Source organism: Acanthamoeba castellanii (assembly GCF_000313135.1).
Source record: "Acanthamoeba castellanii str. Neff unplaced genomic scaffold scf7180000084766, whole genome shotgun sequence".
In the NCBI taxonomy this organism is placed as follows: domain Eukaryota; phylum Discosea; order Longamoebia; family Acanthamoebidae; genus Acanthamoeba; species Acanthamoeba castellanii.
This window is the reverse complement of record NW_004457445.1, coordinates 69,502-82,032: the sequence shown is the minus strand read 5'-3', so window position 1 is coordinate 82,032 and position 12,531 is coordinate 69,502. Positions and strand designations below refer to the sequence as shown.

The window sequence follows — 12,531 nt, the reverse complement described above, 5'->3', positions numbered from 1 at the left end:
GCATTAGTCACGAGATCGTACGCCATTGAACGGGGTGATCGGAATGACAAGCCTGCTGCTCCAGACCCGGCTCGACCGAGAGCAGAGGGACTACGTGCAGACCATCAACAAGAGCGGAGCCACGCTCCTCCGGATCATCGAGGATATCCTCGACTATTCACGGGTGCGTGCTCCTTGTCGTGTTGTCAGGTGTGTGTCGTGTGTGTGTCGTGTGTGTGTCGTGTGTATGTCGTGTGTGTCGTGTGTGTGTCGTGTGTGTGTCGTGTGTGTCGTGTGTGTGTGTAGTGGAGGTGTGTAGCTCACTCGGCGCGCGCGTGTCCTGCCCAGGTGGATGTCGGGAAGCTCAAACTCGAAATGCGATGCAGCGAAGTGCGCGAAGTGGTCAAAGACGTGGTGAACCTGTTCTCGCGCGAGGCCAGCAACCACCACAACATCATCAAGTACTGCCCTTGACTATCCATCTCACTCCATTGTCTGGTCTGGACCAACCACCTCGTTCTAATTCTCTCTCTCTCTCTCTCTCGCTCGCGCTAGTGTTTGCATCGACCCCGCCGTGCCCAAGTACGTCATCACCGACGCCACTCGGCTACGACAAATCCTGTGCAATCTGGTACGCACACGCACACCGCACTCGCCACACACACACACACACACACAACCGCACACGCAGCCATGTCGTTGGAGGTGACGTTCGTTCGTGTGGTGGTGGTTCGCCCAGGTCGGCAATTCGGTCAAGTTCACGAACGGCGGCGCGATCGACATCGACATCCGGCTGGTCGACATCCAGACCAACCTCGTCGACCGGCCCAGGGCCAGACTCACAGAGCGCGTCCGGTCGCCCTCACCGTCGCCCCAGCCGGCCTCCCCGCACTCGCCCGCAGCGCTGCCCACGACCGGCGGCCGGTCATTGCCGCGGCCGCCCACCGTCGTCGGCGCAAGTGGTGGTGACGACGATGATGAGGTGCTGGACGAGGTGGACCAGGCGGTGGTCGCCCACAAGCTGGCGGAGGAGGTGGCGACGCTGAGCATCACGGTGCGCGACACGGGCATCGGCATCCCGCGGCACATGCTCGATCGGATCGACGAACCGTTCGTGCAGGCCGACACCTCCATCTCCCGGCGGTTCGGCGGCACCGGCCTCGGGCTCGCCATATGCAAACAGCTCGTCGAACTCTTTGGCGGTACACACGCACACGCACACGCACACGCACACGCACACACGCGGCCGCACACGCGACAACACACACCATTCTTACGGCTACACGACACGACACGCACACGATGTGTGTTGACAGGCGAGGTGGAGATTAAGAGTCAAGAGAACAAGGGGACGGCGGTGCGGTTCACGATCAAGGCGCGCGTGGCGGACCAACACGAGGTGGAGGCCCGACGACACGAGGCCAAGCAGGAGAAGGCCGAGACGCTGTGCACCGAGTGGCCGGTGATGGACGTCATCGCCGGCGGCCGACGCAAGAAGCTGTCGCCGGTGTCGTCGGTCGCGCCGGACTTGAGGTCGCTCGCGCGGAGCTCGTTCGCGCCAGCCGAGCAGGACCTCACCTATGCCGAGCGCGAGGAGGCCGTATCGACCTACAAGCGCGCCAAGCTCGAGCGCAGCCGCCGCGGCGACACCACTACGACCACGACCAGCCCGGGCGCGGGTGTGAGCCCGCGGGCGACGGGGGTCACGCTCAAGCTGGCGGAGGAGCAGGGCTGGCGGGACATGCGGAAGCAGTCAAAAGAGCGAAGAAGAGGCGGCGTCGTGACGACGGTCGTTGTCGATGACAGCGACAGTGTCGCGACGTCACCGCGCGAAGAAAAAAAGAACGAAGAGAAAAGCGAAAGCGAAAGAGAAAAGAACGAAGACGAGAAAGAGGAAGAAGGAGTCGAGGGTGAAGGCTACGATGATGATTACGAGCTGCGGGTGCTGATGGCGGACGACAACGGGATCAACACGAAGCTGATGCTGCGGATCCTGGAGAAGCTCAACTATCGGCACGTGCGGACGGTGACCAACGGAGTGGAGGCCCTCGAGGCCCTCAACCAGGAGGCCTTCGACATCGTACTCATGGACATCATGATGCCCCTCATGGACGGGTACCCTCTTCTTCTTCGTCGTCTTCTTCTCGCGGAGCTGAGGCTGATAATAATGAGTGGTGATGATGCCCAACCACTCGACTTGATCAGGATGGAGTGTTCGCTGAAGATCCGCGAGATGCTGCCCCAGAAGCAGCAGCCCGTGATCATCGCGATGACGGCGAGCGCCATGAAGGAGGACCGCGACCGGTACCTCCAGGTGATGGACGACTTCCTCGCCAAGGTGCGTTCATTTGACTATTGCATTTTTCTTATTTATATAATATTAGAACTCACTCCCGCGGTGAGTGCAGCCCCTGAGCCTGGCGCAGGTGCGAACGCTGCTTGCGCGGTGGGAAGCGCGACTGCAGGCCAAGCGACGCAGTCAGAGGGCCAAGTCTCCCCCAACACCACAACGATGAACCTCTCTCATGTAAATACAATATTGCCCCGTTCCCGCCACCAGTACTCACACGACTGGCGCGAAGTTGTGTGAAGGAATGTATTGGGCTATACTCAAGTTATTCACATGAGGGGGGGGGGAGATGCTTGGTGGTGGTGATGAAGAAGGCCGTATGTGCAGGGGCGTATTCGATCGCGTTGATGCGGGAAGGAATAGCGGAAGAGAGGGGGGAGGAGTAGTATTCACAAGTGTACGTAGTGCAGTCTGTTCTGGTGATGGCCTTCGCGCTTCGCGAGAGATGCGTCCCTGCGTTGCAGAAGTAGTGGAAGAAGATGTGGGTGATGACGTCGCGTAGTTGAGAGGCCGATCGTAGATTAGGCCTTCGACTTGTCGCACCGTGCTGGCGAACGTCTCACGCTAGAAGGAGAAGGAGGAGAAGGGTGGTGATGATGATGACGGCCGCTCGAATGTCGTCCTCTGAGGGGGTCTGTGTTGGTGATCTTCATGTCGCGAAGAAGCGCGCGTCGACAGTTCGAGGGGTGAGCCGCGTAGATGAAGGAGTGATGATGATGATGCGAAGCTGGCGGGGAAGTTGGGGGTGTTGCCCGTGAGTCGAACGACCAGACCGGCAGTCGTTGTCCCAGGGGGCTCGACGTTTTGTCGAGAGCTCGTCTTCCTTCCCGCGCGCGTAGAGAAGTCAAGAAGAAGACCAGAAGGTGAAGAGGTGAAGATGTGCAGGAACGACGTAGAGGAGGGAAAGAAAGAGAAGATGATGGGGAAGAGAGTGAAAGAGTAGAGTGAAGGAAAGTGGGTCTTCAGAGGGAGTCGATCGTGTGCTGCGAGAAGCTGAGCCGGGACTGTGAGAGGTCGTCGCTGCAACCGTTCACGAGGAACGCGCCCGTGTGGAAGGGCGGTTCGTCCAGCAGGTGGTCCTCGTTCTGCCCTTGACCGTCCAGCGCACGCTGCAGTCGCACATCGTCGTCGTCGTAGACGCCACCGCCGAACGACGGGGCGACGGTCAATGACTGCAGCGAGGGTTGGTTCGATTCGGGCGCAGGTGCGGCCTCGCGCTCGGCTGGTGGGCGCATATGCTCCAGCTCGTCGCCCGCGAAGCTCAGCGGGTTGAAGAAGGACGAGGGCAGGTCGAACGGCGGCTGAACCGAGCCACCAGCGCCAACTGAGTCGCTGCTGGCACCGCCTTTGCCGTTGCCGTTGTTATTGCTGTTGCCCACAGCGCCCCGTACGTCGCCCAGGTTGGCCTCGCTGATCGATAGCATCGTGTGGAGGTCGTCGGAGGCGATAGCCGTGGCGCCGGGGTCGGGGGCGGTCGTGGCCGACTCCTCGTCCATGAGCGTAGCCGAGGGCAGAGAGAGCACGCCCTCGCCCAGCGTGTCCACGAGCAGGTCGGCGGCCGACACCGGCGGCGACATGGGCGAGGGCGAACCTGACGGCGATGACGGCGAAGTAGACGACGAGATGTCGTCGCTGGCCAGCCTCGGACTCGAGTACGCGCTGTCGAACCCACCACAACTATCGGAGGCCTCGATGATCTCCAGCTTGCACGGCAACAGAGCCAGCTGCTGGTCACCGCCGGGGGCAGTGGCGGCGGTAGGTGCCGCGGCCGTGGGCAGCGTTGCGACGGCCTCAAAGAGGAGCGGGGCCGCCGCGGGCGATGAAGGTAGTTTGAGGTCGGACAGCACGGTCGGGAACACCAGTGAAGGGACCACCAGGACCGAGTCGGAGGAAGCCGCGGCCGCCGGCGCGCTGGGGAGCGCAAGCGCCGGCGTTGTTGTGGCGGATGCCGCGCGGGTGGGTGTCGGCAGCGAAGACGTGGGCGTCGAGCGCGCAAAGGGTGAGGTCATCGGGGCTCCGTGCACGGAGAACGAGCTGAAGGCCGACGCCGGCGAGGGCGAGGACGCCAGGAACGCACTGAGCTTGTGGATGAGCGAGGCGGCGGACACTCGGGGCACTGCCGGGGATGGCGACGACAACATCGAGCTCGAGCTCGAGGAACTGGTCGACGACGGCAATGGTGAAGATGACGACACCGACGGCGTCGCAAGGAATGAAGGCGCTGGTGCCGACCCGGCAGCAGGGGCGATGGTCGCGGCCGTGGGCGTGGCCGGAGATGGGGTCGGCGGCGAGGTGGCCTGCGCTTGTGGGCGAGGAACAGGCGATGGGACGGACGCCGCCGAGGCGTTCATGGCCGAGACCAGGGCTGAGTTGGCTGCCGCAAGGGCCGCCGGGGACGGGGCGGGGAAGATGGGCTGCGAGCCCCCCATGAGACCCGGCATGAACGGCAGCGGGAACTGGAGGAGCAGCGGCAGCGATGACGGAGTGTTGATACGCGGCGCCACCCCTGTGGGAGTCTTCAGCGCCGGCTGCTTGACCCCCGGGTGCTTGAGCTTGACGTGCATCTTGAGTGCGCCCTCGCTGCCGTAGGACTTGGTGCAGTTGGGCATCTCGCACTTGTACTTGCGCTCGATCTCGGCCGCGGTCCTGCGCTTGCGCTTCTTGGCCGGGCCGGCCAGGCAGGCGGCGACCGCGGCGGCAATCTTGTCAGCCTCCTCCTGGGACTCAGTGTCCTCAGGCTGCTTCCGCTTGACATTGGCGGCGTCGCCCACAGCCGAGGCCGAGGCGGGCGATGCCGGGACCGTCGCACTGGCCGGTGTTGATGCGGTGGGCGTGTGGGGCTGCGTTGCGCCAGTTGGGTACCACGAAGCCCATCGTACGCGTGAGTAAGACTGTGCACGAGAGCAGGAAGAAGGGAATGAACGTACGGGGGTTGTGGTGGGCGATGCGCGGCCCGGGGCTAAATCGAGCATCGGGGAAGCTTCTGGGGGGACAGGTGCTCCAGAGGCGGTACCATCAGCGGCAGAGGGCGCGCCGACCGACACAGGCGCGGTCGTCGATGGGGCAAGCGAGTGCTCACCGGCGACGGCGGCGCTGGCACCAACCAAGGCGCTGGCGGGGCTCGAGCCTCTGGGGCTGGTGTTGGGCGCTGTCGCCGCTCCCGATGACTGAACACGGAACAATGAGGGCGAGGAGGCGGATGAGAGCGGCGGAGTCGGCGAGTTGGTGCGGCTGGTAGAGGGCGGGTTGGGGAGGATGACGCCGCACATCGAGGCCGTGGCCGCTACCACAGCCGCCGCGGCAGCCGTGGCGGAGACGGGCGGGGGCAAGAGACCCTGCACCGCGGGAGGAAGGACCGACGGCGGCTGGAGGCGGGGCATGATCATTGGATAGTGCATGCGCTGTTGCGTCAGCATTGGCTGGCCGTAGTTTGTGCGCTGCTGGAACTGGACGGCGCTGGCCAGCGACAACATCGACGGTCCGAGCGAGGCGGCCATCTTAGCAGCGGCGCTGATATTGCTGGGGATAGGAGTGGAAGCCGGGGCCGTAGGGGCCGCGGTGGAGGTAGGGGTTGGGGAGGCAAGAAAGGCCGAGGTCGGCGCAGGCCCCGCGCTGATGAAGGCGGCCGTGGGCGCACCCTCGGTCGCGTCGATGGGCTCGGGCTTGACCTTGATGCTCGACTTGCTCTTCTTCGGCGTGCCCTTTGACTCTTTAGGCTTGGTTCCCGATTTGCTCGACGACTCGAGCCGTGGCTGCTTGTGGAACTCCTTGGCCGGGTGCGGCTTGTGGGACTCGTCCCGCTCTCGCTTCTTGCCGACGCTGGGCTCCTTCTCGACGACGGCCTCTCCGAGCTGCTGCTGGCCCTCCTTCTCCGCCCGCTTTTTCTCATTGAGCTTCTGCTTCTTCTCGCGCTTGCGTCGTCGCTGCTCCTTCCGCTTCTCCTTCTCGGCGCGGCGCAGGGCCTTCTTCTTGGCCTTGTCCGCCTTCTTCGAATTCTTGGACGAGGCCTTGGTGCCAGACCCAGAGGACGTCTTGCGGGACTTGGTCGGCGGGTGGATGACGCTCATCGACGCGGAGGGCACCATGGTGAACCGGCGGACGGGCTGCTGGCGGAGGCCATAGGACTCCATCGTGATGCCCATACCGCTGAGGGCGCTGAGCGGGTTCATCTCGAGCAGGCTCGCGGCGTTCATGCTGTTCACCGAGGCCATGTCGATGTGCTGGTGCGGGCGCGAGAGGTGGCTGTGGTGATGAAGGTGGTGGTGCGAGTGGTGGTGGTGGTGATGATTCAGGCCGGAGACGGGGGTGTAGTCGCCCAGGTTGCCCATTTCCATCACGATCTCGTTCTCTCCGAGAGCCTGCATGATGAACGGGTCAATGCTGCTGTCGCCGGGGCTCGAGAATAAGAACTCGCACGCGGGCGACGGCGAGCCCGACGGGTCAGACTCGTCGGCCGTCTCGAGAAGCTGAAGTTGGTTCTGCTTCGTCACGTAGTCGATCAAGATCTGGTACTGTTGCTGGCAATCCTGTTGTATTGTGGTCACATCCGCCACCTCAACACCAGTCTCAAGTTGTGAAGAGAACGAAGATGAAGGAGAAGGGGAGTACCTCGGAGCTGTGAGTATTGCCCTCGAAGGACTTGGCAATCTCCTGCCAGTTGTGGCCGTAGAACTTGACCAGGTCGGTCAGCCGCAGCGTGTCCTCCTTGGTCCACCCTTCATCATTCGCGCTGGTCTCGGTTGCGCCTTGCGACGATGACGAAGAAGAAGAAGAGGCAGATGAGCACGGCGTCTGTTGGTCCTCGCTCTCGGGTCCGCTCTCCTCGTCGCCCACCAACGGCTGGTGGTAGAAGAGGCTGGTCGGACAGGTCGTGGACGACGATGCCGATGCAACCTGGCTGCCGCCGCTACGTCGGATCTCGGGCGGTGAGGGCAGGAGCGAGTGGGTCTCCATACCGAACCCCTCCGAGAGCAGGTCGTCCGAGCCGGCGAAGAACTCGCTGATGTCCATCGTGTGGTCCTCGAAGCCGAAGAAAGTGGCTTCCGAGGGTGAGAGGAGACTCATCTTGTGGGTAGGTCGAATCGAGGAAAGGGCTGTGTGGTAAGTGATGAAGGCCTCAGGGCCGAGGAGCAGGACGAGTCGTCGTCTTGAGGTTCTTGTTCGCGAACGGGACGAGGTCTGCTCGATTAGGAGTGGCGGGAGGGAGAAGGTAACGAGTGCGTTCAAAAGAGAGGGCAAAATAAATGATAAAAATAGGTAAGTGATGTGGATGATGGTGAAGTAGTGGAGAGGAGAAAAAAGGCGGATGTGAAGTGAGGCGAGCGGGCTGATGCCGAAGAGCTTTCCAAAGAGAGATGTAGTAGAGCTCTGGTCGAGAGTCTCGAAGATGGAAGGACCCACAAGCAGGTAGTCGAGACGTACACACAGCACTCTCTCGCCTAGCTCGCTCACTCAACGAAAAGAAAAGAAAAGACCGCCCATACAGGCGCAATTCGCGGGGTTGCCAAAAAAGGAGTGACCCAAATTAGGACCTGGCCTTTGATTTCCGAGAGAAGAGAAATCAAACCATTGGCCGGGGCCAAACCTGTTGACTCGCAGCTGATCGCCATGGCATGGGGAGAGCGCCATGGGGAGAGCGCTGTAGAGGGCAGGGCCACGCGCTGGGCCGAGGAAGGTAGGCGAGCGCGAAGTGGGCTTTGTGGACCAGCCCTGCACTGTAGCGCAACGCCAGATCAAAGCGAGCATCAACGCCAGAATGGTAAGCGGGACACCGGGTGTGAGCGCCAGGAAGGTAACGCACATGTGCGAGGGCATCCTAAGGAACGACATGCAACAAGCTCGGTGAAGGGAGGGAGGAGGGAAGAAAGGAAGGAAAGATAATAAAATAAACTGTTAAATAAAATAAATGGTTACGACCGACTTTACAAACACGCCTTGTCCTTTTCTCCGTACGATCTTCAAATAATTCCTGCCGTAACGATAAAACAAAATGTAAGGCACTAATAAATAATAACAATAACAAAATAAAATGCACCTCACTCAGTTCGCGGGTGCGGGGTTGCCAGCGTAGAGGCTGATGGCGAACACGGACGTGATGCAGTGCATTGATTTGTTCTCCCAACGGTACGAATAGCTCACTACACGGAGCAACGAGTGGAGCGCGCCCGTGAGCAACGTCAACAACGGCACAAGAGCAAGGAGGAAAGAGAGAAGTACGATCGTTTGCGCTGTCCCAGTAGCACGAGCTGGCCTCATGGAAGCCGGCACCCTTCTTCTGCATGATTACGCATGTGACTGCGGCAGCACCAACGCCAGAATGGTAAGGGGGAAGCACGACAAGGTGAGCCTTGACAAGAAAGCAAAGAGAGAAGACACTCGGCTCGACCGAGGAGGTCCTCTGCACGCAACAAGGAGTGCCGAATGGCGTCGCAGTGACGCGGGAAGCAAAGAACAGCAAGACGAAGGTACCAATGAACTTGTAGGGCTTCTTGAGTGCACTGAGGTTTCTGATGCAAGTGTCCATGATCTCCTTTGTCCACTTAGAGATGTCGGCGTAGACGAACTGGTGACCAGCAAGCGTCTCCTCGGTGGCCTACAATGCACGCTATCAAATTAATAATTAAAAATCGCGAGAGGGGATGGAGCATGTCGAACCTCCTTCATTATCGAGTTTACCTCGTCTGCGCCCAATCTCGCCTATTGATTGAAATTAGGAGATGAGCAAAAAACAAACGGAGATCCATGAAGGCAAGCTACCTCTGCCATGATTGCTCTTCGATTAAGTCTCTTCTTGTCGATTTGACTCGGTGTGTTGGTTCTCCAAAAGAAAACCTCAAAGAAAAGCAAGCTGCAACTTTTGCGCACCTCAATAAAGTTCCCCAAATTTCCGTAAATGTTTCAACTCGTCCATAAAGCTCCGCAACAAGGTTCCTACTGGCGGGAAACTACTTTTTCGGAGAGTTACTTGGTGCGCTTCAGTTGCTGCTTGTTGGCCGAGTCTTTTTCTTTCTCGCTACGAAGAGAGTCACTCGCCAACTGTGCCCCGATACCGCTGTTGTTCAGCCCCGCGAACTATGGACAAGAACGTACACATCTACCGGAGCCCGTATCCGACAGTACAGCTGCCCAATGTGCCCTACCACAAGTTCCTGCTGGACCGTATGGCGCAGCACGACCAGGCCAAGCCGGCCCTGGTGGACTCGGTCACCGGCCGCACCTTGACCTACGGCGCCCTGCGGTCCGGTATTGAGGCCTTCGGCGCGTGGCTGCTGCGCCGAGGCTTCGGCAAGGGCCAAACCCTCGCCCTCATTTCCTACAACCTCCCCGAGTACGCCATTGTCTTCCACGTACGCCGACCCCTCCAATATCTCGCCAATTTTTAATAATTGTAGTATTTTATTTCTATTTTTTAATAATAATAGCCTATTTTCCTGTCATAGTTTCTATTTATAATTTTTATTTTATTTGAAAGGTGCTTACGCTTGGTGTGTTTGGCAGGGAGTTGTTTCTACCGGCGGCACGCTGACGACGGTCAACCCGCACTACACGGCGGAGGAGATGCAGAAGCAGCTGACGCACTCCAACGCCTCGATCATCTTCACCATTGAGGAGGACTTGGGTTCGTACCGCCTGCGCATGGTGTGCCACTTGTCCAATGTGTTGAAGAGTCGCCTCTCAACCATGATCGCCCACGTGCAGAAAAGGTCAAGAAGGCGGCCGAGGGCAGGCCCATCATCTTGTTCTCTACGAAGCAGACCGACGTGGCCGGCACTATCCCCTTCCGTGAGACTATGCAGCCGCCCACCGAGGAGGACCTTCAGAGGCTCCACCAGGTAATCCCATCGTCAAGTCTACCGAGACTTATGTGTGGTAAGCACGGTGGCAGCAACTCACGGCATCGGAATTCGCGCAGGTGGTGATCGACCCGGAGAACGACGTGGCTGCTCTGCCGTACTCGTCTGGCACCACGGGTCTCCCCAAGGGAGTCATGCTCACCCATCGCAACCTGACGGCCAACGTCCTGCAGAGCGTGGCCGCCGAGGGCGCGCTTCACACGTCGGCCGTGCTTGTCGCTGTGCTGCCCATGTACCATATCTACGGCATGCAGTGCATCATGAACTGCGGTCTCTACCACGGCGTCACGCTGATCACCATGCCCAAGTACCAACTGAAGGACTTCCTTCATGTGTGCCAACGTACGCTGCGCTTCTCCCGAATTACGCGATACGACATCTCTCACTCACGGTTGGTGTTTTGCGTTTCAGACTATGGAGTTACGAGGGCCTACCTGGTGCCGCCCATCATTCTCCAGCTGACCAAGGACCCGCTCGTTGCCCAGTACGACCTATCCAAGCTGCGGGTCATCAACTCTGGCGCTGCCCCCTTGGGGCCGGAGCTGCAGGCCGAATGCCAGGCGAAGCTCAACGTGATCGTCAAGCAGGGCTACGGTCTCACCGAGACCAGCCCCACCACGCACGTCACCCCTGACGACCCCAAGACCATCAAGGTACCACCCCCACAACTACTCCACTTATTTGCTTGTGCTCCTCAAAACTTACTCACCCTGGATCACCCACACGCTGCGCAGCCCGCCTCAATCGGACCTCTCCTCAGCAACACCGAGCTTCGGCTGGTTGACACTGCCACTGGTACTCCCTCGCTCTCCTCGGGGAAGAGATTGACTAGACCCTGGCCATGTTGAGCGCCTATTCACAACAAAATCTCGTTGGTTTGGGCGGGGTTCTAGGCGAGTCGGTCGGGCCGCACAAGCGTGGTGAGATCTGGATGCGCGGACCTCAGATCATGAAGGGGTACTACAACAACGAGGCGGCCACCAAGGACATGATCACCGAAGACGGCTGGCTGAAGACTGGCGACATCGGCTATGCCGATGATGACTCCTACTTCTACATTGTCGACAGGTACGTGCCTGTGTGCATCACTCCCTTTTGGCATCAGCTCACAGCGGTGGCTTGTTGTATGCCTGCCTGCGCAGGGTCAAGGAGCTGATCAAGTTCAAGGGTCTGCAAGTGGCACCGGCCGAACTCGAGGCGGCCCTCCTCTCGCACCCCGCCGTCGCTGATGCGGCCGTGATCGGCGTTCCTGACGTCGAGGCCGGCGAGATTCCCAAGGCCTTCGTCGTCTTGAAGAAGGTCGGGCTTCCGCCACCCTTTTCATTTCTTATTTCATTATTACTGTTATTGGCTCAACCACTAATGTCATGGTGTGTGGCACAGGGCCATGAGCACGTGACCAAGGCGGACATCAACGCGTTCATGCACAGCAAGCTGACGTCCTACAAGCGACCCAAGGAGATCGAGTTCATCGCTGTGGTGCCCAAGTCGCCCAGCGGCAAGATCCTCCGCCGTGAGCTGCTACGAGTCGAGCTCGAGAAGCGCAGCCAGTCCCGCTCCACCGCCAAACTGTGAGGTCCCTCTCTCTTCCTGAGGTGCGGGCCAATCGCTTCGCTGCCATTAAAAATAATTAATAAATTGCCCAATTGCAACAGTGAAGAGTGTTGCCCCAACAGGATGGTTGCTACTTTTCATGAGAAGTTCGCCAGCCACAACCGCATAGAACAACGGCAACGCGCAGAACGATCGTTAGCTACCTCCTCAATCAAAATCAAGCATAAGTCAAGATGAAGTGGAGGTTTCTCATCCTCCTTTGCGCGGTCGTTTTCGCCCTGTGCCTTCTCGTCGCCGCCATGCCCAGTCCTTGGTAAAGAAGAATCTCTCATCTTCCCCATTTCCCATTTCCCATTTCCCTCCAATCCTCATACGAATTTATTTTACCCAAAAATAATAATTAATCCATCAATCAATCATAAATCGATAGGTATTCGTTTGAGGAGACGTTCACGGAGTACCCCACGAAGGTAAAGCTGGAGAAGCTGGACGTCGAGTGTTCCTACTTCGAGGACTGCTTCAAGCCGTTTGCCGACCAGTTCCGGAGCATGTGGTACTGCATCTTCGCGGCCCTCATCTTGGCCATCGCCTTCACGGCGCTCGAGGCCTTCATCCTCTTCCTCTGGTCCTTCCACTGCTTCCACGTACGTTGTGTTTCCTCCTTCTTCTTCCTCCTACTCGCCACTTTCCCAATAACGTGAGGAGAACAACCCGCTAACCCCGATTGGGCCTCAACGTGAACAGAGGATGAAGTTCAGGAGCAAGCTGCGCATTCCGCTCATCGTCATCGCCTTC

General features: G+C 59.4%; 4 protein-coding genes and 1 pseudogene across 4 annotated transcripts in view; 3 read left to right on the top strand and 2 right to left on the bottom strand.

Annotated features, from left to right (window-relative positions):
- The window catches only part of ACA1_248560 (ATPase/histidine kinase/DNA gyrase B/HSP90 domain containing protein), a gene marked incomplete at both ends in the record, with an annotated part of 4,110 nt that extends 1,615 nt beyond the window's left edge, over nt 1-2,495 (top strand). Inside the window, 7 exons of the mRNA XM_004339806.1 lie at nt 65-163; nt 328-440; nt 535-610; nt 719-1,181; nt 1,296-2,094; nt 2,185-2,317; nt 2,388-2,495. Coding sequence (XP_004339854.1) covers nt 65-163; nt 328-440; nt 535-610; nt 719-1,181; nt 1,296-2,094; nt 2,185-2,317; nt 2,388-2,495 — 1,791 coding nt within the window. The remainder of the gene's footprint in view (nt 1-64; nt 164-327; nt 441-534; nt 611-718; nt 1,182-1,295; nt 2,095-2,184; nt 2,318-2,387) is intronic.
- A 796-nt stretch (nt 2,496-3,291) lies between these two features.
- ACA1_248550 lies at nt 3,292-7,339 on the bottom strand (annotated as a pseudogene).
- A 1,029-nt stretch (nt 7,340-8,368) lies between these two features.
- On the bottom strand, nt 8,369-8,992 carry ACA1_248540 (dynein light chain tctextype, putative; the record flags this gene model as incomplete). Its single annotated transcript, XM_004339805.1, has 4 exons — nt 8,369-8,466; nt 8,546-8,623; nt 8,798-8,921; nt 8,984-8,992. The coding sequence occupies 4 exons, from the start codon at nt 8,990-8,992 to the stop codon at nt 8,369-8,371; spliced, it is 309 nt and encodes a 102-aa protein (XP_004339853.1).
- Nucleotides 8,993-9,402: 410 nt separating this feature from the next.
- ACA1_248530 (AMPdependent synthetase and ligase) lies at nt 9,403-11,757 on the top strand (the record flags this gene model as incomplete). The annotated part of the gene is made up of 9 exons (XM_004339804.1): nt 9,403-9,675; nt 9,827-9,947; nt 10,028-10,161; nt 10,215-10,524; nt 10,594-10,835; nt 10,917-10,977; nt 11,076-11,250; nt 11,325-11,481; nt 11,566-11,757. The coding sequence occupies 9 exons, from the start codon at nt 9,403-9,405 to the stop codon at nt 11,755-11,757; spliced, it is 1,665 nt and encodes a 554-aa protein (XP_004339852.1).
- Nucleotides 11,758-12,284: 527 nt separating this feature from the next.
- ACA1_248420 (uncharacterized protein) overlaps nt 12,285-12,531 on the top strand; it is a gene marked incomplete at both ends in the record, with an annotated part of 463 nt that continues 216 nt past the window's right edge. The window contains 2 exons of the mRNA XM_004339803.1: nt 12,285-12,380; nt 12,481-12,531. The exon at nt 12,481-12,531 is cut by the window's right edge and continues 216 nt beyond it. Of these exons, the coding sequence (XP_004339851.1) occupies nt 12,285-12,380; nt 12,481-12,531 (147 nt within the window). The remainder of the gene's footprint in view (nt 12,381-12,480) is intronic.